Source organism: Lycorma delicatula, chromosome 7 (assembly GCF_047948215.1).
Source record: "Lycorma delicatula isolate Av1 chromosome 7, ASM4794821v1, whole genome shotgun sequence".
Lineage (NCBI taxonomy): Eukaryota > Metazoa > Arthropoda > Insecta > Hemiptera > Fulgoridae > Lycorma > Lycorma delicatula.
In genome coordinates, this window is record NC_134461.1 from 89445818 (window position 1) to 89473576 (window position 27759).

Consider the following 27759-nt stretch of genomic DNA (forward strand, 5'->3'; position numbering starts at 1 on the left):
CATATTGGGCGTCTAATTGGTGGAGTAAACGAATGGATTTGTCCTTGATTTGTTAAATTAAAGTTCAGTTTGTTCAATCATTTTGAATTAAGAGTCGTTTGAGAATACCGTGAAAGCTTAACATTTGATTCTCAACAGTAAATTTTGATTGTTTAATTCTATAAAGTTTATTTCTTAAACGATCAGATTACAACATGCCGGTGAAAGCTGTATGCGTGTTGAATGGTGAACAAGTAAAGGGAACAGTTTATTTTGAACAAGGGGTAAGTTCCAGTAATATATTCTCTTTTGCAATTATTTAATAATTCAGAGATACTACTTCACGAAATTAGATTTTGATCACGTATGAAATTTTATTATTTTTTTTGTTGCAGAAGTTATAAGAGCTCCCGGCTTTTAAAATATTTCGGTACAGGTATTTTGCAGTGTGTATTGATTAATGTGTAATAGGTATTGTAAATTAAATCTGAATCTGTTTCAAAGTAAACATCTAATTCCGGTGGTGTTAGAGTTATGTTGCATGTGTTTAGAAATTGCTGAAGTGTGTGTTGAATACTGGATCGTGGATACTGGTGTTCTTTGGTGGTTGGGTTTCAATTAACCACACATCTCAGGAATGGTCGACCTCGACCTAAGACTGTACAAGACTACACTTCATTTATACTTATACTTACCAATCTCTCAAGTAATACCCAAGGTGCTTCTGTAGGCTAAACAGAAAAAGAAAAAAATTGCTTAAGTGGTTTGTAACGGTTTTTTATTTTTATGATTTTAGGCGTGTGCGTGTAAATATAAATATATAAAACCAACTTAATGTAGCGAAAAACTTTCTATTTAAATATTTGATGTTTTCTTAAAATTTCATTCTTGATAGGTTTTGTAATTTAAAAGAAAATGTATATATTGGCACCATTTTGTCTGACCTGAGTAAATAGAACAGATAAAACACCTCATTGCTTTCATCTGTCTTTAAATTCTGATGATAAAAGCTATTTGAATTCTTATCCTAAATAAAAGTATTAACATTTTAGTCATATTTATTAGCAATATTTTCTACTATAGTACAATGTTTCATTTGTTGTTTACATGGGTATCTAATTCATAATAGTTAACACTTTAGTTTCTTTTGGTTGTAGTGTTATAAAGGAGTTAACAAATATTTTCTAGTATGGGATTTTTCATGCTAGGTATTTGTATTTGCAGCTTCCTTTCGCAGTAAAGTGTAAAGAAAGGGAGATGAGAAATCTCTGTCACAATTTGGAAGTATGGATTCGGTAATTCTGAGCACTTTGATCACCTTGAATTTTTTTCATATGTAATATACCATAGCAGATATACTTAGGCTCAAGAAAATGCAAGATCTAAATCAGAAATTTTTTTTATGTTAAAACTTTAAAAAAGAATTTTCTTAATTCATTTAGTACAAGTTTGTTAACACTTTGAATCCTGGGATCTTGGCACATGGTAGTTATGGTAACTGGCCAATTTAGACCAGTTTAAAAAAAATCCTTACTTATCATTATTGTAAAATTTCCATACATGAGTTTTATTACCTGAAAGAAAAAGACATGCAGGTTTGTTATGTGTAAAAAAAGACAAATATAATTCCTAGAGTTTGTGTCATGTTGAAATTTCCCTTTCAAACACAAAAAAAAAAATAGCTGCAACGCAAGCACTTAATATTTTTGTAATTACTATATGTATTTTAAGTTATAATACATGTTTAGAAACACAGAAACATACGCTTTCAATATAACATAAATTTGTTTAGATATCACTTTGAAGTAAAATGTTATGTCTCTTGAAAGAAAAACATTTTTTAGTAAAATATGGCACAAAACCAAAGTCTGTCTGATGTTTTACTACCAGTGAATACTACTGTTTCACACTCTATTGATTATTTATACTTGAGAAGTAGGTATAGATAGGAACATAATTATTCTTAGAAACTGTTTTATAATTAAAAAAAGTAATTATAAGAATTGTTACAATGTTATGAGAGTGTACCATTGCCAATAACAGGAGCTGATGAAGTTAAAAGTAGGCCTAAATCTAATTTGGTACTGAATAGAATTGTCAACAATACTGTTAGGAATTTCAGAAGAAAAACTAGGGGGAGTAATAGTAACACTAGTAGGCCTAGAAGTGGAATCATTAGAAATAATATCAATTAACTGAAGGTTCGGTTGCAGGAATAACTTTTTTTATTTTTGATCGTCCCAGTGGTCATAATAATAATAATCATGTGATGAATGCAAATCATGATCACAAATAAATCGGATCTTCGTATGTCAGTTTCCTATCCTCATCATCTAGTTCCCCTTTAGAACCAACATCAAAATAATTCATTAATTTGTCCATGTTCAATAGACACAACCTCAATTTCTTTGTCAAAATCAAAATTTTCGCCATTGCTACCATCCAAGATATCGTACAACAATTCGACTAATTTAGGATAATAAATATCACTCGTTGTGTTAATTTTTAAACAATAACAAAAGTAATTGTGTGAATTGAATAAACATGGAAAATAAATCAACATGCATGTAAACAAACTTGCTTCACAAATATCATTTCAGTGAAACTAACAACACAGTTCAAAAATTATCCAATAGATAATGAAGACAATTTGATAATACAAATTCTGTAAGAGACACTGAACATCTAAAATCGACGAAAGATGACCTGGAGTCATCCTAACAAAAAATGTAGAATTTATATACAAGGATGATGTATACTTCAACTGAGCAAAGATGAATGATCTTTTCATAAGTTCTGTTTATAAAATATAAAATTTTTTTTAAAAATTTCAATGATAATCTGTGATTTTTTTTTAGAAACATTTTTCTACTAATTGTAAGTATGGTTGTATAAAAATTTGGGTAGTTAGAAGTTATGGCCATAACTAATTAATTGTTTATTGTCTTTTTTTTTATATTTGTGTAGAAAGATTTATTTAATTATTTCAGTTGTTGGCCTCTGGAATGACTATTATTTAATTATTATTTTCTTTGCTGTATTTAAGTGTATCAGGAATACCTTAAAATGAAATTTTAATTAGATATTCATAATTAATATTTTAAGGTAGCCAGTGTTTCTTTGTGAGTGGCTACTTAAAGGAAGAATATAAAAATCGCCTCTCATCAGTCTTTGAATTGGTATGAATTTGTTTTACATAGTCATTATTTATTCATTCACTGGGTGAATTGGTTACAATAATTTTCTCATACTTGCCCTTGAATAAGTAATAAAATTGCAAAATAGGTTACTACAACATTTCTATCAGTAAAACATAAGAGCTTTATTTGTAATATTAAATTTTTTTAAATTAATTGTTTAATTAATGAATTTTTTAATTCATTGTTAAAAAATTTAAGCAGATAACGGAATAAGAATATTAGTCATATTAATAAAATATTTTTGCAGAAATGCTTGCAGTTGGTTTACCCTAAAACAGTAATCTTGATTTAACATACAGTGTCTGTAAATATCTGTAAGATTTATCTATCCGTATTGAATATTAATATTTTATTTCATTACTTATTTTTCAATTATTATATAATTTTTTTTTTCATTGTTTATGTGTAATTTTTAAAACAGTTATAAAGTGCTAATGTACTTTCTTTATTGAGAAAAGTATTGCGTAAATGTTTTTTTTTAATTACGTAAATGAAACTTGCAGAAATTTTACCTGTTTATAAAATACCTACAGAATTTGACTAGTAGTAAAACCATTTTACTCTAGAAAAATTTCACTATATCTCCTGATACATGATTTTGTTTATTTAACAATTGTATCTGTCAATAAATAAATTCAGCAATCTGTTAACAAAAATATTTTACTCACATATGAAAAAGGAATTATTATGAGTAAAAATAAAATAGAATTATAAGATTCAATTTAAATAATTTACTAATCATTATCTTTACTAGGCAAGTCAAGTGTTTCTCTGAGTGAGTTCAATCCATAGCCACATTTTCTGTTCAAATCTTTGACGTGAAAAGAATCAGTAATGAAATTATAGTACAATATCAATATTTTAAATCCAATAGTTAAAAATAATAGTACATCAGTCATCTTATGGGGGAAAAATTTAATTTTTGTGCAGTGAAATTAATCAGTAAACTTATTGCTTTTAATGTGACAATATTTTTCACAAAAAAAATATTTAGAATAATTGAAATATCAGAGTTTATTTAATTTATTTATTCACAAATTATTTTTTGCCTGATGTCTGTAGGTGTTTTTATTTTTCGGGTGAGGTGAATATAGTAGCATTTGTGAAATAACAAATCTGATTGAGATTTAAACGTATAACCTTCTTTATGAAAGACAGACACTATTATTCTTCACTAGAAATTAGTGAGTTTGTGTCAATAAACAGATGGTGTTATGAGTTTGAAAATTTTTTCCACCAACAGAGTACACATTTCCATGAGAAGCATGTTTAAATTTTATGCAGATTTCCATTATTAGTGGTATTAAATCTCAGGTGTAATTGTGTTTAGGTATTTGTGAAAAAGCAATTGGGTAAAAATTGAATTAAAATATTGTAATGCTTAAAATTAATCTACTATGTGTTGAGGATGAATATCTGGGTTTTAAAATTATCTAATATTTATTAAGTTTTACTTAACATTGATAAATTATATGTGAAATGAAAGAACAACTCAATAGTTTTTTCAGTATGTTTAAAGTGAGTACCATTTGTCACACGATACACATCCAGCCAATTGGAAAGTTTATCCCGTATTTTAAATCAGCAAGTCTGGAGTAATTGATGTGACATTTACTTGAATCCTTTGTCAAGTCTGGTAGGTCAGCTAGTGTATGTAAGATTACTTGATTCTTTATAAACCTCAAAGAAAAAATCGCACTGGGGGGTCGGTTCAAGTGAACATGGAGGCCATGGCAGGCAGGCCCGGTCATCTGGTCCCCAGCGACCAATCCAGCAGTCTGGGAGATTTCATACAACCATTCGCATACAGCATTATGCCAGTGAGGTGGCATACCATCTTGTTGTCAACTAAAGTTCTGTGGTTCATATTGCAGTTGAGGAAAGAGCTGTAGTTGTAGTATATCAAGGTAGCTCACTTTTTTCTGCGAAAAAGAATGACTCCTAAACTTGCCTTCAGGCTATGATACAAAAAACATTGTTTTGGGGAATCTTGTTCACACTGCAATATTTCGTGAGAATTTTCTGATCCCAGATATGCACATTATGAATGTTAACATTTCCGTTAACATGAAATGTTGATTTGTCACTGAATATGTTACATGAAAGAAAGTCTTCATCATCAGAGTGCATCATTTCATTTGCAAAACTAGCATGCAAACCGTAACCTGTAGACTTTAGAGCTTGTAACAGCTGTAAACGATATGGACACAGTTGGAAGCATACCCTCCATATAGACGTCGCTGGAATTGCTAATTCGTGGGTAGCCTTCCTAATGGATTTTCTTGGACTGCCCACAAAAGTCTTTCTTATACGTTAAACATTTGTCTTCAGACACATTCACTCAACTCATCTGACGTTTTTTTATATGTATGAGTTTTATTTATTTTGTTGACTATATCTTTCCATATTTAGGGTATGTAGTTAAGCCTGAATTAAAACTGAAGATGAATTCTGTTTAAAAATTTGTCCTTTTTTGGAATTTTTGTGCATAAATTGATTAATAAAAACACTTAATTTAAAATATTATTGCAATTTGCCTAATGTAAATTAATTTCAGGAATCTGATGAGCCAGTCAAAGTAACAGGTGAAGTTACTGGTCTTGGAAAGGGACTTCATGGTTTTCATGTTCATGAATTTGGTGACAACACAAATGGTAAGCTTTGTTTACTGAAATTCGAAGTTTTTGTAATTAATTATTTTTTTCAGGATGTTAGCCATGGTTTATTTTTCTGTTTTTGATACTTCATTGTAGATCTTATACTATATAGTTTATTATTCTTAATGTAATTTTTTTTATATTGTTTGCTTCATAAATACATATTCTGTATAGCAGTATTTGTTTTAACACTTTAAAGCTCTGTTGCCTTGAAAACAAAAATTCTTTATACTAGAGGTTGGGTGACAGATAAACTAAACACTTCAAAATTTATTAACAATGAATCTCTCATACTAACACATGCACTAGTCACTATTATTTTACAATTGTTTTATTGGTTTTAAAGTTTATCTGGTTGTCCTGTGTATATGTTTTTTCCAAAGAAATAACCCAGAAAATATTTTTAAATGAAAAGTCGTAACATAAAATTAAAAAAATTGTGTATATTGATGATTTAAAGAATTTTTCATTTTTCTGTTCCTTGCTTAGTATTTTATTAGCCAATGTCATTCAAATATTTGGATTATTGTCATTCAAAAATATTAGTTGGAAAACTTAGTTATATGCATACATCCATATTCCAACGCCCCTAGGTCACACTGTGTTACCAGTCTCTTTTTCATTTTTTATTTTTATTCCATTTTGAATTTAGCATAATGCAACAAAAAAATAGTTTACATTTTTTTGTTTCAGAAATTCTAAGCTCAAATTAGATCTCATTTCAACATTGTTTCTCTAGGTTCCTTTTCTACTTTTCATGAAGATGCAGGTTTCTTGTTTACATAACTTGCCAAAAGCTTTTTTTTTGTAAGAGCAGCATTTTTTGTAGGCCATTCTAAGTTTAAAAATAAAATAAACTTTAAAAAATAATAAAACTGTTACAAAAAATTACACTAAGTAACTTCTCTTAAATTAGTTCTTAGGTGTTTTCAAATTTGTTCCAGTTTCTATTAGTCCAGATATCAAAAATTGGTGGAATATTTTTTTCTTCTTTTTAGTGCATTCTTTTTAAATAAATATTGTTTTGTTTGCTAATTGATTTTGATTTTATGAACTTAACAGAAACTAAAATTGTGTTTAAACTAATTTTGTTATCTCTTATTACATAGGCTACTAAGTAGAAAATTTAATTTTGTTATATTGCTGTAAAAAAATTTATATTTGCCTTTTTTTGTGTAATTTGCATCAGTTAATAATTATGCATATATTAATAATTAACAGTAAAAGTTAAGAAATTAGTGAACTTAAGTCAAAATATTATATATGGTTGTTTGCTGATATCTAACAGTAAATTCTGTTTAATAAAGAAATTACCTGGGAATACTTATAATTCCTGAAAGTAGATTTGCCATTTTCTGAAGTGATTCATATCTCATATCATGTCATCTACAACTCTTTAAATTTCAGCACCTATTGTATACATAAATTATTAAAACTGATATTATTAAATTATTAGTAAGTAATTATAAGACCTAATTACATACAAATATTACCACCATTATTGATAAAATAACCCTAAGTAAAGCAATTGACTAGAACTGTACAGTTGAGGGGTATCTTCAAGCCTTAGGTCATCTTCAGTTCTAATTTTTAATTGTAGTTATATGTGTATTGCTGTAATCTTTTCATGACTTCATATACATTCTTTTATTGGTTATACTTGTGTTGATTTATGATGGCTTCCTAGAGTATGAGAACACCGAAGAGTAAATATGCCTCTTTATTATTTTTTTAAATCTGCATTCCATTGACCTTCATAGACAGTTGGTGATCCAGTATTGCATGCTTTGTGAATTATTGGGTGAATTGTGGGTGGCAAACACAACTCTACTTGGCATGTATGTGTTGCTAAGAGTTTTAAAATAAGCGATTGATAAAATGATCTGGTATGCTTTGGAAATTGTCATTATGAGGCAATCACTGTAAACAAGTTCATTAATGTTATTTGCATTAATCCAGGGTAGATGTTGTTGCATCTTAAGTTATCAAATGAGGCTGGATAGTTATTAGATAACTATTGTCTAATTTTCTGTTACTTTCTTTATGACTACATATATTGTATGACATATTTTGGTCAAATTTAAACTGGAATGTAAATTATGAGCTGTATCTATTAAATAATAGACCAGTTCTACTCATTATTTAGAGAAAGCAGTGAATTCTATGGCAGAAACCTTGGACATATCAGAAAATGTATGACAAACATCAACACTTTACTGTTTAGTGGAATTGTGTTTTGTGTTATAGGTTGAAATAATGCTAAGTTTAAACTTGTAGTAAACTTGAAAAAACTCCATATGAATATTTTCAAATTCTTAACGGAAAGATTGTGCATGTGTGAAAGATTGTGATTGTGATGTGCAAGTGTCACAGAGTGAAGGATGTCAGAATGTGGAAGATGATAAGCAACTTGGATTACTTCTACAACAAGAACCAGAGAAACATTAGGAAAAAAATTACCAGATTGTTTGAAAAGACTGCGACTTAGTGTCTGAACAATATCAGAAACAGTAAGCATTGACAAAGACTGTATGTAAAATTTTGCCTGAGGATCCCAACATGAGAAACGTTTCTGCCATGATAGTCCTTTGGGTTTTCGAACCAGATCATAAAATGAATGTTGCGAGGAAATTTGGTCTTGACATCTGCAGCAGCTAGATGCCAATCCCTACCTTTTTCAAATATCACCTTTTGATAAAACCTGAATCTTCCATTAAGATCCTGTGTCAAAACAATTCAATTCACTGGAAATCAGTCATTAACCAAAAATGAACAAAGCTTGTCAAAGCAAGTTCCAAATTCAAAGTCATGTTCACTTTGCTTTTTTTATGCCAAGGTTGTAATTTTGGAAGAATGGGTTCCAGAAGGCACAATAATGAACCTTTATTGTAAGAACTTTTACAAAGCTTAAAGAAATAGTCAGGAGGAATGATCATACTCAGAATAAATGTTTTCATTCTTTATCAGAACAATGCACCTGGTCTAGTAATTTCCATGAAGCAGTTTTGCTTACCTTGGAACAACCTCTTTTTTTTTTGCCAGGTCGTATGACTTTTTTCTCTAAAGTGAAATCTGTGCTTAAAGGAACACATTTTGAGTCAGTTGATGCAGTAAGTAAGAAAATGGCATATGTGTTGAAACAGCTGAAAGAAACTGACCTGCTCCATACCTTCCACCAGTAGAAAACAAGACTGTCAGTGGGTTCATGCAAGTGGGAATTTTATTGGTGGGACAAACATAGATATCTAGTAGGTATAAATAAACACAAGTTATTTTATCAATTTCCTTACTGAATAGATATACCTCATAGGTGATATTCTATGTGATGTGCCAAAAAGGTAAAAATGATATAGCAATTTTTAGCAATAGCATGAAGGTACCAATGAAATAGTGAGATGATATACCACTCTGCCACAGAGGTGGCTTGGCCATTTATTTTAAATCTACTAATCTAGTTTCATATTATGATTTTTATTACTCATTAAAATAGTAGTATTGACCTTATAAATTTAATGTGATTTTTGTTAATTTTCAACTTAGTCGCTTTGAAATTTGATATATTTTGGCCAACAACTTTCTGGCCTTTTAATATCATCGGTGTAATACAGTTTGTCCAGCTCTACAAAATAAGCAATTGTCTCAGCTTTGACCTCATCATCTTTATTCAGTGAATCGTTATCCTGCAACCCATTTCTTCACATTTGGGAAGAGGATGTAATCACTGGGAGCAAATCTGGCTAATATGGTGCATAAGGAGGCACCTTGATGCATAGATCGTGTAGTTTTGCAACATCAATTCGAGATATGAGTGCAGACGCATTATCTTGATGAATGAGTATTTTCTTCTTGGCATGATGTTAATGTTTAGTCTGAGTAGCATCCTTTAGTTGTGAAGTATGATACATCCTCAGTGATGATACTGTGTTTTCCAGGAAGTTAGGAGCACCACATCCTAAAAATCCCAAAAACCATAACCATTTTTTTCTGCAGATGAACCGTTTATTTACTCTTTCTTTGGTGCACTTTTACCTGCTTCCACCCACTGTTAGGACTGTTGTTTGGTATGTAACTCTGAATCCATGTTTATTCTACTGTTCAAACCTCAAACTTAGATTACCTATTATTACCTTTCACGTCCCTTACTATAAATCAGAAATATATTCCTTCCCATGAAAAAAGATTAAAGAAGGGGATAGAAGTTCTTGTGATCATTTTCATTAAAAAGATTCCTAAATCAAACATTTTAAAAGCCAATAGATATTCATCTCGTTATTTAACATTGAAGTTTCTGCATCATTGTTTACAAAGTAAAATTCTCAGTTACATAATTCCTGTTTATAAAAGACATTTTTGATGTGGCATGTTCATTTTTATTGTAGTATGGTCATATTTTTCTTCTATATTTATATTGAGCCAAATATTTCTTTATTCAAGTTTCAATCTTTCTTTTAGTTTATGTAGCCTAAATTGTTTTTGTCTTCACAGATTAATTTATGAGTGCCTTCTCTTTCACCAGGTTTAGTCTTTATTCTTAATATTACTAAGGATGTTGGCAATTTTCTAACGCAGCCTTGGATAGTAATGTTAAAGGTTGCGATTTTTTAAAATATTTCTTAACATACTGTTACTTAATTTTTTGTAGATTCATTTTTGCATGTTGTCAGTACTTGTTCTGTTAAAACCATTGACCACTACTAATAATGTATAATTGATTTCTCTAATAAGCTTCCAGACCGAGTTGCACCTGGTTTGTTGTGAAAACAATCGCGTTAAAAGTTCTATATTTTTATATTTTTTCTGAATACTTTTTCTGTAATTATCAACTGTGATTTAAGTTTTACAAATTAATTTTAAATAAAAAAAACAATGGTTACATCTGTTGACTTTGTGTTTCATAAATATATATATATATATATTTTTTTTTTTTTTTCATTCAGATTAATTTTTAACAAAATTTTCATGATAAGAAATATCAAAGCAAATATCATTCACATATTTCTACTACTCTAGGAAATAACAGAAATTCTCTTTTAACATTAATTTTTAGGTTACCTATGAAAAGATAAGCTTTGAATTCAGGTAGATTATCCATTGTGATTCAGTCTATTTGTTTATAGTAATCATTATTAAGTTGAGAATTAATTTTTTTATACATAAATCTGATAATCTTACACATTTGTTTTTGTTTTACTTTTTAGTAGATGACAGATTTTTGAAAATTTCCACTCTCTCCTTGATCAGAATGTTGCAATATATAGTGTAGTAACATCAAGTAAGAATAATTTCCACAATTAGTAAAACTTCATATTTTTAATAATTGATACATCACTATTGTTTTTAATCAAAAAGATAGTAGTTTTAGTTGGATATAAAAAGTATTTTGTAAATTGTACAATCTCCATTATACATTTTTCTTGTTGACCATTTGTTCTTAAAATGATTACTTGCATTTGATCATTTGATTATTGTTTTTTTGAGAAGCAGTGTAGTTTTGTCATGATCACATCAACATATATCCTTAGAAACTCAACAAATTAATGCAACTGCTAATAACATTTTTAGTTCCTCAAACTAAACCAAGATGATTTTTATTATTTATAAACCCATCTCTATCATTTGTGAGACCCTTGTTATTGTAATCAGTAATTCTGAGATCACAACAAAATTACTTTTAATAATAAAAAAAACTTTGTTTTTAAGTTTATTGGTTTTCTTTATGTGTTCCTTTTTTTTACTTTGATTGAGGATCCAGATTTATATATCTTGTAATTTCAGCCTTACTGTTTTATCAGTATGTATATTTCTGATTGGTTTGTGGTTAATGCTACCTCTGTCTTTTGTTGTTGGATAAATTTTATTTTAACTAATCTTACATAAGGAGCATATATTAACTTTAGAAGGGTTATATTCAATGTATGTGAAAGAAAAGGATTGTTATCATTTTTTAATTTAATTTCTTTTAATAGGATACTTAATCTTAGATACATTTTTCAGTAAAACCTCTTAAGATAGCAATCCTGATCATAAATATACCCTCTGAAATTATGTTTAACAAGCAGAATTTTTATTAATTGACCGCTGTTAAGTGATAATTCCCCCCTCATGATATCATCTCTCTCTCCCCCTCACCGCCCCTCTATCTCCATCGTGTGCATGTGATACAGGCAATAAATCATTTGCCTTATCCGGGATATAAAGTTTTACAAATTACCATTTAGAATGGATATGTTAAAATAATACTCTTCTAAGAAATATTGCCTGTTTTTTTTCAAAACATTTACTTATTTGTATGCATTTTAATTTTACAATAGCATTAATTTTTTCTGCCTTGTTTGTTATAATAACATCTTATTTTCTCTTAGTAATGTTAATTTATGTTTCATTATATCAGGATTCATGAAATAAGTAATTGGCCTGCTTAACCTTGTGATTTGTAGTTTGTGCTTGTCATTATTGCACCTGTTTTAAAGGTTGTATATGTGAAAAATTCAATTAATATTACTCAGCAGATTTTGAATTGTTTACTATTTACCTACATTTGTCCACATGCTTCACATATTTTAGTTATGAGAACTGTATATATATATATATATGTGTGTGTGCATATAATTTAGTAATGTTTATTAGTTGTTGACTACTTAAATAATCTAAGAAAAATAAATGCTTGAGAATAAGAGGTACAACAGAAAACCATAACTATTATAGGTTTCCCTTGAACAGGCAAACCTATAATTAATTAAAGAAAGTATAAAATTTTGTTAAATTTCTATTAAAACATAATTATCCAAAATTGTACTTGATGCATAATGAAACATATTTTTTTGAAATTTAGTGAATTTATGAATAATTTTTTCATAAATATATGTTACTCTTTTTCTAATAGAGACAATCATAGAGGGAGAATGATTTGACTTATCAAAAAAAAGTAAAAGTTAAAGTTGTTAAGAAAGATGATTAAGCTGCTACTTCAGCTGCTCTGCTTGCCTTGATGTGTCCAAAATTAAAAAAAAAAACAATATGATTTTATTGCAGTAATAATAAAATGTATAGACCTTCTCCCCATTTATGACTGCTCCTTAATTTACTAAAATTATTAAAAAGAGAAGGGACATTTATTACTGTAGTACATATTTTTATTACATCCCTGTGGCAAAACTCGTTTCTATTTTTATGCTGAACGTTTCTATCATTTCAATACTATTTTAAAAATGACTTTAATTTTATTTTATATTCTAGTATACCATTATCAAATATTTCAAACATTAAAGCAACAGTGATTAGAAACTGCAGAAGCCTTGTATTAAGGTTGCAAAATAACTGTTTTCATTTGATGGACTGATTATTAACTCTGTAATCCTCATCTTAGCAATATTTTCAAGTACTCACTTAAGTTTTTAAGTTATGTAACAGCTGGCAATAACAGCAGTCTCTGAAGAGTTTTGAGTCTAAGAAAAGTCTCTTTTGCTCCCTCTGTGTTTGTGTGTACACATAGAAATATTTTTAATTAAAATGTTTCCTTCCTATTTATTTATTTTTTTAATTGATTAGATCTGCTAAGGATCATGCAAGCATGGGTCCTGATTTCTTTCTTTTCCAATATCCTTTTATTGTTTCCCTTAACTTTTTACCCTTTCTTCAGCCCATTTTTTGTGTTCTCTTTTCTGTTTTTTTTTGGAAATTTAGATTCATTCACTAGTTTTCAGTCTGTCAAAAATTATTTCTTCAGAAATAATAATTTTAGATTGTCATTTCTTTGAACCAGCTTATGTTGGTTTTATTTTTTTTAAAAAGTTAAATATTTGTTTTGTTAATCTAGTGTTTACGTATTATTGTTGCATCAATAATTAAAATTGGTAACTAAAATTGTAATTGGAATATAAAACTGAATAAGTATGTCAAATTGTGAGTTTAGTTCTTTTACTGTAATAATTGATTTGTTACTTATATTGACATTAATATTTGTATAAAGAGATGGTATTATATTAATAATTTTTATTTGAATAATTTTAAATCATCACAACATTTGGTTTTTTTTTAATTAAAAGTTGTGTTATCTTTTTGGTGTTATCTTATAATTGGTTTATTTTGTAATTCTGTTATGCAATCTTAATTTACTCTTATTATTTTGGTTTTAACATTGATATAATATTTTCTTTTAATCATTGTTTCAGTTAAATTCAAAGTAACATTTTATTTTTTATGAATTTTTTGCTTTTTTTTAAAACATATACACAACTTATATACATAGTGATAACATTTATATATATCACTTAGTAGTATAATTAATATTATGCAACAGGTCTTTAAATTTAACAATGTTTACCTTACTCAGAATTTATTTTATTAACTTTCACACTTATTATTTATTTTAATTCTTAGATAATCATTATCATTAGTTAGTTACAAAAGAAACAGTAATTATAACATAAAACAAAGTAAAAAAAAAAAAAAAAAAAAAAAACATTAAATATAACATAAAAACAAAGTAAAAAAATAAATTTAGTTTAAATAATGAAAGAACCCAAGACTGTATAAAATAAAGAGGTTTACTAAAATTTATGAAATAAAATGGAAAAACAGAAACTAATAAAATGATATAATGTTTGCTTCAAGCAGTGGATATAAAAAGTAAATGGTAGGTTTCAATATAAACTGTACAACTTACACTCTTTATAAACAGAGATGTGAAAGTATTTACAAAGTTAAGATAAAAAATGAACAATAAAAACTCTGTATAGGCCCTTTAGAAATTCAGGGCCTGTATAGGCCCTTTTATTTCTTAATTTTTCTATAATCTTTAATCTCGTTAAAACTTTAATCTTGAAGTTAATTTTAGAAAAATGGTAGAAAGAGAGAAATAGATATAATACGGTTGAAAAGAAAATAATTACTGGAAAGATAGATAAGTGTACAGAAAAAGTAATTTTGGATAAATGAAGTTCAATATTTTTACTTTATTTAAGAATCAAAAGCGAGTATTATGGAAAGTATTTTTCAAGGTCTGACACTATGAATCATTTATTTTATTAAAGGAATTGAATGTTTGGGAACCTTTTGTGGATAAGTGTTATGGGCAGTAATTGAAATCTTAAGCTTAGCATTACATGTTAGTTGTAAATCTTTTATCGCCATAAAATAACTTATATTATTGTTAAATGACTTGTGTAATTTACCACTTTGTAGGAATATATATACCTTTATACAAGGTCAAATTATATAACTAGTTTAGGAACTGGTTATGAAATCCATGTTTTTCTTTAACACACTAAAAATTACTTTTAGTTGTTATTATCATGTGGTTTTGAATTTTATTAACATCGTTACTAATTTTGCCCACCATATATGAACTTAAGTTTTTTTTCATTTTTAACAAGCTGTTAAAATTTTTTTTAAATTTCATCAAAATTACATCTAAAAACAGATATATTTCATACCCAGTTACATAGTGTATGTTTTACAGTTACTTGGGAACTATTTGCTCTGTATTAAAAAAGTATAATTGTATTTCAGTTCAGTAGTTACATAATTTTCTGTCTGTAATGACTCAAAATAATCATTTGTAAATTCATGTACTTTGAATAAAAAAGGCTCAATCATCCATCCACTTACATTTTATTCATACCCGTAGGTTTCCTTTCAGTAAATTATCTTAATGGAACAACAATTTCGTTGTCAATAGAGTTAACAAAAATGTTCTGTAATACTATAATGTAATATAATGTTCTGTAATATTATTCTGAATTGTCATCTCACTATAGGAAAACCTTCATTTTAGTATATTGCTTCACAATCTGGTCAAACTGACATTACTTACACCTGGGCTTTTCCAGTATGAAAAATGCGATTAGTTACAAAAGCAATTACTGAAATTGATTAATTATTGCTCTAGAAATATCATTATTAATCCATAATACTAAACAAAAGCCAATAAAATAAATACCCAAGTGCAAAAACATGCAACACAGAGACATGATCCGTAAATCCATTTTATTTACTAGTTATTTTTATTTATTAAGTAGTTTATGCTGTTCCAAAAGATGTCATTTCATGTATTATATATTTTTAAACAATGTACAGATTTTGTCATTTGTATTTATATTTTTTTCAACTTTAGTAGAAGATTAATAGTAATTTATAGATTGTTGAAATAATAATTTGTAAATGTTGAAATATATTGTTTGCGATTGTTTAGTATTTCTATGTTTCTTATTGGAAATTGGTATTTAATCTTTTTTGAAATTTTTCTTCCTTTTGTTTGTTTTAACCCATCTCAAAAATGATTGAACCAATATCAAATAAACATTTTAATCTTATTTTATCATCGCCACAGTGATGATAAAATAACATCACTGCTTAACATTACCAGATGATTTAGTCTGTGGCTATTGAAATCATGCCTGTCATCGTCATTAACGTAACTGCTTTATGTCTTATCTAATCTAAAATTTACGTCATTTAAAAACTCATTGTAATTTTTGAGTGAATTTTTTTATAACTGTAGTACTTAAATCTTAATTATCATGGTTTTAAATTTATACAATGTGCCTGTTTTAGTGCACCTGTTTGTTTGGTGATGTAGTAACCTAATAGTTTTTTTTTATATAGCAAGCGTTTTGTAAAAGTTAATAATCATTCCTCATTTCATTTGTATAGTAATTTCTGCATATGCAAGTTTTAAGGTCAAGTTGTACAATAGATAAAGAATTAGGAATACATCACCAGATTTTTCCTGCTGTTGTCTACATATATATTAGTTCCATGCCAGGTTTATTACAAAAAATGAAATTTTCTGTATCATTCTTGTTGTACGTTAGCTTCACATGCTTACCAAAATGTGGTGATATTTAGCACTAAAATTGGTACCTTCACTTGATTCACAATGCACAATAGAGACTGGCCGAATAGTTGACATCATTGCTCTCAGAAAAGCAACGTTAACTACTGCTTCTTTTACTTCAAGTATATGTATATCACAGGTTTCTTATACTGCCATGTATTCAGACTTCTTATCCTGCAGCCACAAGAAAGAGACAGATGGTGCAAAGCAACAAAGTGATGTACCTACTTCTTGTGTGAAACACTGCATTATATACAAACTATAAAAAACTAATTTACCTTAAATGCCTCTTAGGAGTTTAAGGAATTATATGATTCATTTGCAAATTATTTTATTCTATTTAAATTATCTATCGCATTATCAAAGTAATCATCTCATAGAAGGACTTTGAATAATTCAAAGGATTTTATTTTTACACAAAAAATTTAATTTTATTTGGTTAATCCCTATGTTATTGTTGTACATTAGCCATTGGGATTTAATTATTGACACTGTCTTAGGAATGGATTAAAACCTAACTGTCAAACTGTAATGAGCTGACTATCTATTGTGTTTATAATAGTAATTTTTGAGTAAAAAATTATTTTCTTTTTAAATAGGTTGTACCAGTGCCGGACCTCATTTCAATCCTCATAATAAAGAACACGGTGGACCAACTGATTGTGATAGACATGCCGGGGATCTTGGCAATGTTACTGCCAATGATTGTGGTGTAGCGAACGTAGATATTTGTGATAAGGGCATTGCTCTTACTGGACCGTTGAGCATTATTGGCAGAACTCTTGTGGTGTGTATTCATTTAGGTTTTATATTAATTGTTACTTAAAAGTTCTTTAAAACAAGATCAGTTATGAAGTTACTGGTTTACTGTGAGAATTACATTTCATAGCATGTGCTGAAATTTCTGATTTTATGTAAGATCTGTTATTTACTAAAAGTAGGAGTAATTATTTAGAAAGATGACACGCATTTAAAAGTCAATCTTGATATGGTATGGTCATTGTTTTTATCATCAATAAACAAAAATAAAGTGTCACTCTACTATAGTTTTAAATTTTACCTTTCACTCTAGTTATATATCTCTCATAAGTTACACAGTACCCTCGCTAAAAATTTAGTAATTTAGTACTATACAAGTATACTAAATAATTGGTTACTGTATATAATTATTGATTCAGGCTAAAAATCTATCAAATAAATATTTAAATGAATTTAATTAAATGAGTTTAGCAAAAAAAAGCGAACATTAGGTTAAGTTTGCTGATATCGTATGAAGTTAAGAAACTTGTTTCATTACAAACACATTAACGTTACTAATCTATCAATAACTGAAATCAGTCGACACAGATTTCAGTGATGTATTTAATAATGATTAATAAACATTAGATATGGGTCTTATGAAGAAGAAAAAATGTAAACTCAAAGGTATTTATACTAATTTAAAACATACCTTGCCGCTAGAGGAATATGTAATTTTTTGATTTTTCATTTTAAAATCTAGTCAAAAACTACAATACAGCGACACACTTTTTTTTTTAAAGCAAACATATTTGCAATCAGCACAGTGACGACAACAACATATGTCAAGATTTTTGATTGCTTGTTATCATTGTAAATAATTACCAAAATATGAAATTTTAAAATCTTTTCAAAATTTTATTTTTCACCCTAACAGTTTAGTACATATCAAAGGCAGAAGTTTGAAAACATAAAAGAATTTATTAGATAGCAAAGTTTATAAATTATCCATATTTACTGAACATAAATAATTGAAATTGCTTAAAGTGAAATATTAAAAATCCATGGGTCAGAATATTTAGATTATTTAACACGTTTGCTGCTGGGGATCATGCCTGGTTATTACTCCATTGCTGATTTTAATTTTTTTTTATTTATCTAGAAAATATTGTAATGAATGGAAATGGGAAAACATTCTTAGAATTTTTAAATGCCTCTTACTACGATAAAAAATGCGCAACGCATTTCTATGTCGTCAGCACATGTCATCTATATTTTGTTTGATATCCAGATGATGCACATGCACATATACATTTGAATTTATTAATAAATACATCTGTGACTAAATTTAAGTAGTAATGTTGTAAAAAATGATAGTTATCTATATTTTACATCAAACGTGTCTTCTTTATTCAACAATTCACTGAACAATTAAAACGCTACTTAATTTTTTTATATTTACTTGACAAATCACTTATTTTCATCATTTCTTTTTTGTTATTTTTTTTATTATTATTAATGATATAATTTAAAACCCTTGTTAAGATATAATGTTTGTAACATCTGGACGAGCACATTCACATTGATAAACAGTGTCTCTGCGCTTTCTGTTTCAATAACATGTGAAGCATTGTTTCCTAAGCATTTTATTGTTACAACCAATCTTGTTACTTTGTCAGCAAGTGGTCATGTTGTGAATATTTTGGTAATAATGCTCTCCTTTGATTCAGTGCATGCCAAAAGTCATTTTTTCATAAATTTGTATTTTTTGTAAAAGAGAAATGAATTCAGGATACACATTTGAATGATATGTATGAAAATCTTTTTATACCACTTTAATATTTTTCTTTCACAAGGATAATAACTCAGCAGTTGTTCTTGTCTATGAGTGCCCAATGTGTATTCATAATATTTTATTATTGGCCAGGGCTTTCCTTTTTCTTCACCTTTCTTGTTTACAGATGATCCATTACATTTTTGTATTGACTTGAAAGATACAAAAAATTTCATTTGTACCTCTCCACTTTCCTACCATTATGCCTTCACTATACTTCACAAAAGTTTCTTCCTTCTATAGTTTTTGTTGTCACTTCTTTAGGATTATCTTTCTTGGCTATACAGAGGATTCCAGCTGCTAGGTTTTATTATCAAGAAGTTTTTTTAGTTAGTTATATGCTGTTAAAAAAGTTATGTAAACAGTTTCCTTCACCTGGATCAAGTGCCCCAGCATACACTACAAATTTCAATATTAGACTGTTTGGTTCATGTCACAAAGTTTTATACCGTACTTATGGCGCTTGTTTTTAACATATTGTCTAAAAATAAGCTGCCCTCTCCAAAGCACCATAAGATCTTCATTAAGGGAAAGTTCTTTATTTAGGTTGTGTATATGTAACATTTTTTTATTAAAATAGTCAATGAGAGGTCTTACTTTTAATAGCCAGTCATTGCTTATCAAATCATTTTTTACAAAGTGAAGGCAATGAAGAATTAACAGAAATCTATCACGTGACTTATATTCTTAAAAACAAGTTTTGAATAATTTGTCTTTGTGCCAGTAATGTAGCATCTTTGGCATTCTTATATTATGCTTATGAAAAAATAGACCCATAAATGTTTTTAATTTAGAAATACTTAGATCTCTCCACTGAGTTATCCTAGAATTTTCTGAAATGTTCTCTGATTAAAAAACTTCTACAGTGTAGCAGTTAGTTTCCATGACAGTGGATTCTGAAACCACTTCGTCCATCAGTAAAGTGAAATAATCGATGTGTTTACTATCGCCTGGTATTGGAACTCTTACTCTGGTGGGGTAAAAAAATAAAAATGTTTTCCAAGTGTCAGTTGCACCAACTCATGATTTAGAATTTAGAGCATCAATACTCACATCTGAAGAACAAGGTCCTTCAGATGTTCCCAAACTTATTTTTCTCATATACCACTTTCAAAATTTTGCTGATTCCGGTGGACCCCCTGCAGCTACATTTCTACCATATTTCCAGTCGACGGAAAATGTGAAGATTAGATCTAACTATGAAAATTTGCGTTACGGCTGAGTTCCACGAACTAACAGCTTCCGAAAAAAAAGTGAGAATTGATTGGTTAATTTTTGATTGACTGTGCTGCGAGTGGATGTCAAAAAAGTAAAGTTGGCCAATCAAAAAAAAATGCTTCCATCCAACTTAATCAATTTTCACTTATTTTATTTAGAAAACTTCCCATTCAGAGTGGTAAAAAGCAAAAGAAAAATACTATATTTTTTTGTGTTGCATTTATTCAAATATTTAAACATTACACTATTAATTATTATTGTTATCATATTGCAATGTAATATAATAAAATTGTCGTAATATAATTAAAATTAAACATTAATAACGTAATGTAACTTCTACAATGACAATAACAAAATAATTACAATTTTAGTGGGAGGAATGTACTTGATGGATTGACAGCAAATTATCAATATTTGGCTTAAGTTTTGTTAGGAATAAGTACAAATCTCTCCGTTCTGTGATATTGAATCTGCTCCTTTTTTTGATAAAAGGTTTGTAACAACACTAAAAAGTTTTTTGACAAGATATGACAAGGGAAACACTATCAAAAGCTTTCTCGCAATTCCCCACAGTCCAGGATATTTTTCTGGTATTTCTGCCTGCAGCCAAAATGTTTGATACCCTCTTTTAAATTTCACCTTCAGCTCCTCATTAGTGGTAAGCTTGAGTAGCTCCTCTTGTAATACCACATTCTCCACTTCCGTTTCATCAAATGGATTTATGATCCATGGTAATTCCATCGTCAGAATATCTTCAAATCTGATTTTGAAGTCATCATGCAGGGCAATTAAATGTTGAACGTATGTCTGAATATCCTCATCAAGGCATTCTACCTGTGACAAGTTTGAAAACTGAGAAAATACGCGCCGACTAATATTTTGCTTCATAAATTTCAATTTTCCAAGAAAAGCTGAAATTACACACTTTGTTTTTGTTAAATTGAGACTGTCCCTCTTGTAATTGTAAGTTAATGTCATTAAATTTTTTGAACAAATCTGTCAAATACGCGATGTCAGCTTTCAAAGTGATCAGTTTTTCTTTTAAATCTGAATCTTTACCTTCCAGAAACTCTAAAACTGATTCAAAAAGTGAGTAAAATCTTGTTAAACATGCACCTATCGACAACCAGCTTACTTCAGTATGTAAGAGCAATCGTTAAAGGTCTTCATCATTTTCATTGCACAATTGGGCAAATAAATGCGTATTCAATGCATTGCTTCTTATCTTGTTAACAGCATTAATTACAAGTTGAAGCGATTGGTGCAATCTATCACTCAGATTTTTCGCTACTAGGTGTTGTCAGTGGATGACACAGTGAATTGCAGTTACCTCTGGTATAATTCTTTGAAGATGGCTTATAAACCCACGATATCGCCCGACCATGGCAGGAGCTCCATCTGTTGCCACCGAAATGACGTTTGTGAATGGAATTGATTTTTTGTTAAAAAAATCACTCAGGACATTAAATATTGATTCACCTTTAGTGTCCGTCTCCAAAGTTTTCGCTTATAGTAGCTCTTCATGAATTTCTTCGTCCATAACAAATCGAACATATGCCAATAATAATGGTTCATTACCAGGTAAAGTTGACTCGTCCAGTTGAATAGAAAAATGAGTTGTTTGCAGATAATTACACAAGTAACTTTCAATATCAAAGCTCAATTTCATCAATACGTCTTTGTACAGTGTTGTTACTTAAAGGAATTCTTTTGAGTATTTCAAATGGAGATTTCTGCAGAACAGTTTTTAAAACCTCTCAACAACAGGTAAAATTAACTGTTCTCCAATGGTGTGCGGTTTTCCAGATTTCGCTATAAGTAATGAAATATTGTACGATGCCCGCAAGCCATCATCGTTACTTTCAGATGTTGAGGCGAACATACTGTGCACGGTAGGTCTCTTTTCATATTTTTTCGTCAATGTTTGAAAATATTTCAAATCTTTACCTATTTTATCAGGATATGACACCTTCTTAGATGATTTTCGAGCTTCGATGGTTTCATAGAGTCATTGCTAAACGTTTTGCTGCACAAAAGGCATATAGGCAATCACTTGTCTGCCTTTGATGGAAGAAATCCAAATTTCAAATAATCAACAGTTTACAGTCGACATTTGTTCTTAGATTCAGCCATGTTTCGTATCAGTTACCTACCAGTAAATAAAAAAAAAACTTTGTTTTAGTAATCTCAAGGCGGTCTTACTTAACAGGATATGACTATTTTAACAGAATAGGATTAATTAATTATTGCAATGAAATAAAGTACCAGCGGCAAACTGATTCTAATTATTAAAAGCAATAAATCGGTAAGATCCATAATAAGGTTTTATGAAAATGGCTGATTTTAATGTGATGTAAAACATTTTTCATTAATTATATTTCGATATATTTCTGTAAATTCTATAGAAAATAGAGTATGTAAAGACAGGTACAATTTATGAAAATATACGTGTTATAGAATAAGGGTTACAACCGGGAAATGGTATGTTCAGGATCAGTTTTTAAGTCGATTACAATAGTTTTTTTTATGTATCTGAAAAAAAATTTAGACCAAAAATTAATAAATCCTTAAACGGAAACAGTAAAAAGTGGTCACATTACAATATTGTGATGTCTCATAGGTAGCGTGCCTTTGATGGCGCCGTGCGCGACGTTTCAATATTGTGATTTGACCACTTTTTACTGATTTTTTATTAATTTTTGGTCTGAATTTTTTTTTCAGATATATAAAAACAAACTATTAGAATCGACTTAAAAACTGATCCTGAACATAACATTTCCCAGTTGTAACCCTTATTCTGTAACACGTTGTATAAATGTATATAATTATTAGTGAACCACCACACAGTCTGGTAAAAAAATATTACTAATAAAGTAGGGACAAAAAGTTTAACCTTTCTCGGCTTTCTGTTCTTTTAGGGAAGTCTCTAATAATGGCTCTGTTCAGTATTTAATTTTTAATACGTACCTACTACACGCAAACATTACAAGTATACTTATTACAACATAAATATATCTTTATCGCAGGTGGGTTGGAAGAGATTTCTTTTAGAAATAAGCCTCAGCTTTTGTACCTACGTATTTTTTGTAATTTGTGCATTTTTTGTTTACTGACGTGTACAATAAATTGTCAAATAAATAAATAAACAATAAATAAAATAAAAGTAAGTATAACAAAAAAGCAGGTAAGTACTTACTACTTTTTCCGACACTGGCAAACGCTAACATCTATATTCACTTTACTTTTCTTTTTGAAATTCCAGAAACAAATGAGTAACGTTTATCCTTGGCAATCGTATTTACATTAGTGAAGAATTAAACAAGTTCATGCAAGATTGCTAGCACACACACCATAAGTCGTATTTCGTCCCTTTGCACATCTGAACAAGCATTGCGGATGGCGGTGGCGCTTTGCAAGTCTCGACACGTTCGTTGTACTGAATATGGAACATGAAAGTTTTTACAAGTAACAGTCGCTGAGCTTCTCAAAACATTATCTGCCTAGATTGATACGCAAAGTCAAGCCAACATTTTAGTTCTTCACTATCGAAACCAGATGAATTTTCGTGGACCCCCGCTTACGAATTGTGAAACCCATTTTTTTGTCACGCCAACGTAGACCTCCGTCAAGTCTCCCGTGGGCCCCGGGGGTTCCACCTTGACCACTTTGGGAATCAATGTCCTACAACATCTCTTTCATACTCACTACTACTTAAAGCACTTCTGCTGGGAAAATATTCATCGTCATTTGCATAAATTTTAAAAAAGACGAACTAGAATTAATCTGTCTATTTCACTTATCTATCGTTTAAAAAAAAAAAATCAGAATCAGAGCTTCCGATTTGAAGTTAGATCTGGACAGACATAAAAATATAATATCTACCTAGATTGTAGTTTTTTACCAATATTTCTTTAATGGTCCAGTATTACTCTATAATGGTGTGGGACCACTGTTTGATTATCCAAATTGGTGCTTGTGGTGAAAAGTTGGTACAAGAGGAGCTATATGATATATGGCTAAATTTAGTAATTTTCCCCCATTACTTTTTTTTCAGTTGGCTTAATATAATTGAATAATTGTAACCACTGCTAGCAACTCAGTCAATTAAAAAAAGGATCATCAAAGTTTGAGCTTCTGATGAAAAGTTATCTCTGGATAACAGAAAAAATACAATCAAATGTATAACCTTTTTAAAGTTTGTAAAAATGACAGAAATTTTGTTTTTAACACATCAAACGTATAATATTCTTGCAATTGATGAATCTCAGGAAGCCCACACTACATGTTGAGGAAAACCATGAAATGACATAATTCTAACATCAACAATAATTGTAGTGGTCATTACACTCAATAAAATTAGCTTAGGGGTTGTGAGTAATATGCTCTAACATATTGTGTTTCAGTCTCGTAAACGGAGCTATGGGTGTAGTAAAGAAATTTAAATGGCTAGCTCTAAAGAAGATGGAAAGCATAAGATGGCCTTATTGCTGTTTTAATTCTATTTGATGACACCATTGGTAATCGCATGAAAAATTTGGATGTTTCAATTAAGCTTGTAGTGCAGCTTTTCAAGCCATTAAAGGAAAGCCGATGTTAATGTTGAGTGGTTCCGGTGGAATACAAATCACAAGTTGCACATACTCAATAAAGCTGTAATTGATCTTTGCAAAAATATTTTATTAAAGGTCAAGTGTATATTTTTTTAAAATTTGAATGAAGAGCTTAGAAGGATTTAATTATGTGATTTGTGTAGCCTTACAAAGTATTAAATGTACCACATGATGACAAATTGCTGATAGAAAAGTAAAGATTATGATTGCTGCCTAATTGAAGTGTATATAAATTTTTTTATTAAAGCAACACGTGTTTTTTTATTTATATGGATATTAACCTGTTTATAAATACACACTTCGAACTCTATGATCAGAAACTGACAAATGTTTTTTGGTTTGTGCTACATTAACAAGGGTCTAATTGAGAACCTGCTCCTTTCTTTGAAGTCTGTTAAAAATTTTGTTAATTGTACGTAACAATGAAAATATTTCTTTTTTTATGTGTCAGAAAATGTGTTTACAGTTCAAATGACTTATTATTATTTTACCTGTAATTTAACAAAGTTGTAATGTTTTTTTTTTGTAATAATAGTTGTAATGTTTCCAACTTATGTCTTCCACCATCTTGGGGCTTATGATTTCTCTTTAGAGTTACTTTGCTAATGTAATACAGCAAGAGTATGTATATTTGGAGTTGTGAAAAATATTAATTTGGATCTAGAAAAACTAGTTATGCTGTGTTAATATTGTACAAGAATTGATGCAGATTAATGCAGAGAAGAACAGTCTAACTTCATGAATTCTAAATTTAGATCTTTCATCTTTTGATGAAAGGAGAGACTTTGTCTATCTTTCTTAGTGATTTTGCAGTGCAAAATTATATTACGTAGTTGGTTATTTTTTACTGCAGTCTTTTTACAAACATGATTTTTTTAGTGTGTTCAACCAAGTTACATATGTTAAGCTAAAAATATTTGCTCTAATTAGTGCAATTTAATTGGTTAGTAGACTTAAAAATGTAGTTATAACATTATTGAATTTTTTATTAATTCTTTGTAATAATAATTTGTTTTATATTTATTTCACTTACTTGGGAACTGTTCTTTTTCTTTTACAGGTACATGCTGATCCAGATGATTTGGGTAAAGGGGGTCATGAGTTGAGTAAAACTACTGGTAATGCTGGTGCAAGAGTTGCTTGTGGTGTAATTGGAATTACCAAAGCTTAAAAGACTTAATATTTTTTCATTCCAATTCTTTGTGTGGGCCTTCAACTGCAGTGGTTGATATTCAAATAATATGTTACAAATAAAATCTATGTTGATAATTAAAACTCAGATGTGTAGTTTTAACTTTATTTTTAAGTTTTTTTAATTTTATCATTTCTGTTGTATCGAGAAAAAAATATAATAATAGTATGTAAATAAATATTTTGGTGCAATGTAATTAACATTTTTATGGCATTTCTTTTTTGTCCTTTCTTTTCATTTGATACCAGTCAAAGTGTCAGTAGTAGTGTCAGATTTGTAAATTGAAAGTCCTGAACTGAATTTCTTGCAAGTCTGAGATTTTCATAATATCAAACTAATCTACGATTTGCAATTAAGTTAAATAATTTTAAAATACCAGCTAAGTGTATGTAATGATGATGAGTTTTTTGGTTTTCATAGGAAATGAAAAACGTTATAAATGCTAAATATAAAAATCAGATGTTTCTGGGCTTCATAAGCAGTACTCCTTTATCTTGCATTTTAAATATCCTAACATTTTAAACAACAAAGTATTAAAATAAGACAATTCATACTGTACAATAGTTTATCATGAAATTTTAAATTCTTAATCACTTTTCATTTATATATGTTGTTATTTTTAATATTGCGATGCTTTTTTTTTGTATTTTATTTGCATTATGCAAGTCCATTATTGTAGAAGTCCTTTTTTGTCAACAAGTTGTACAATTTTATAATTATTATTTTAATAATGAAGTTATGTGAGGTTAGGGGAGTTTGGGTTAGGCTATCTCTAAAAATATTTAACACCCTAGCCAGAGAAAGGGTCAAAACCCTTTCTAGACAGAAGACACTCATACTGCTACTATCTTAATGGAAATCAAAGCATCTTTACCCAGGAGAGAGCAGCACATTAGATCAGTCAGAATAATTTATATATTGAAACTTAAATATTGATTTTCTTCTAGAATTTAAAGAGCCAACTAAGAAATTTACGTAATGATTCTTAATGGAATAAATGTGTTTTTTCATTTCTTGGAATTGTGTGGCAAGTGGAATATACATTTGAAATTAACTATTTAATCTGTTTCTTCTAGCCTGTAATGACAGAGATCTGTCGGAACGTTTTGTCATTCTGACAAAACAAGGATTTTTTGGCAATGAAGATGCAGTAACTAACAAGTGTTGAACTTGTGTAACTTAACACAAGATGTGATGTGTAACTTACAAGTGTTGAATTTGTGTGAGAGAATTGAATGATTATGACATAAAATGTTCTCAACAAAATGAATTTGAATATAACTTATTTGACTATATCAGAATAATTATATGATCAGTTTGATGTTTAGAGAGGAAAAAAATCTTACATATTGACAATTCATGGACCTGCTGACAAAGGATTTATTGAATATAAACTTTTATCATTTAATATTTTGTGATTCTGGTTTCTAATTTTTTAAGGTTCCAAAGCTTAATACATTTTATACAGATTGAATATATTCAGTATAAGACTAG

At 29.0% G+C, this 27759-nt stretch overlaps 1 protein-coding gene across 1 annotated transcript; it reads left to right on the top strand.

Annotated features, from left to right (window-relative positions):
• Positions 1 to 26461, top strand: Sod1 (Superoxide dismutase 1). The gene is made up of 4 exons (XM_075370223.1): positions 1 to 263; positions 5737 to 5833; positions 17273 to 17460; positions 26134 to 26461. The coding sequence occupies exons 1-4, from the start codon at positions 195 to 197 to the stop codon at positions 26242 to 26244; spliced, it is 465 nt and encodes a 154-aa protein (XP_075226338.1). The 5' UTR covers positions 1 to 194; the 3' UTR covers positions 26245 to 26461.
• The last annotated feature ends 1298 nt before the right edge of the window (positions 26462 to 27759 follow it).

What these genes read in the sequence shown, in the direction of transcription:
- Sod1 (XM_075370223.1), top strand. Translation starts at nt 195, where the DNA reads ATGCCGGTGAAAGCTGTATGCGTGTTGAATGGTGAACAAGTAAAGGGA. An exon ending in CAGTTTATTTTGAACAAGGG is followed by an intron (nt 264 to 5,736) that starts GTAAGTTCCAGT and finishes AATTAATTTCAG; the next exon opens with GAATCTGATGAGCCAGTCAA. An exon ending in TTATTGGCAGAACTCTTGTG is followed by an intron (nt 17,461 to 26,133) that starts GTGTGTATTCAT and finishes TTTCTTTTACAG; the next exon opens with GTACATGCTGATCCAGATGA.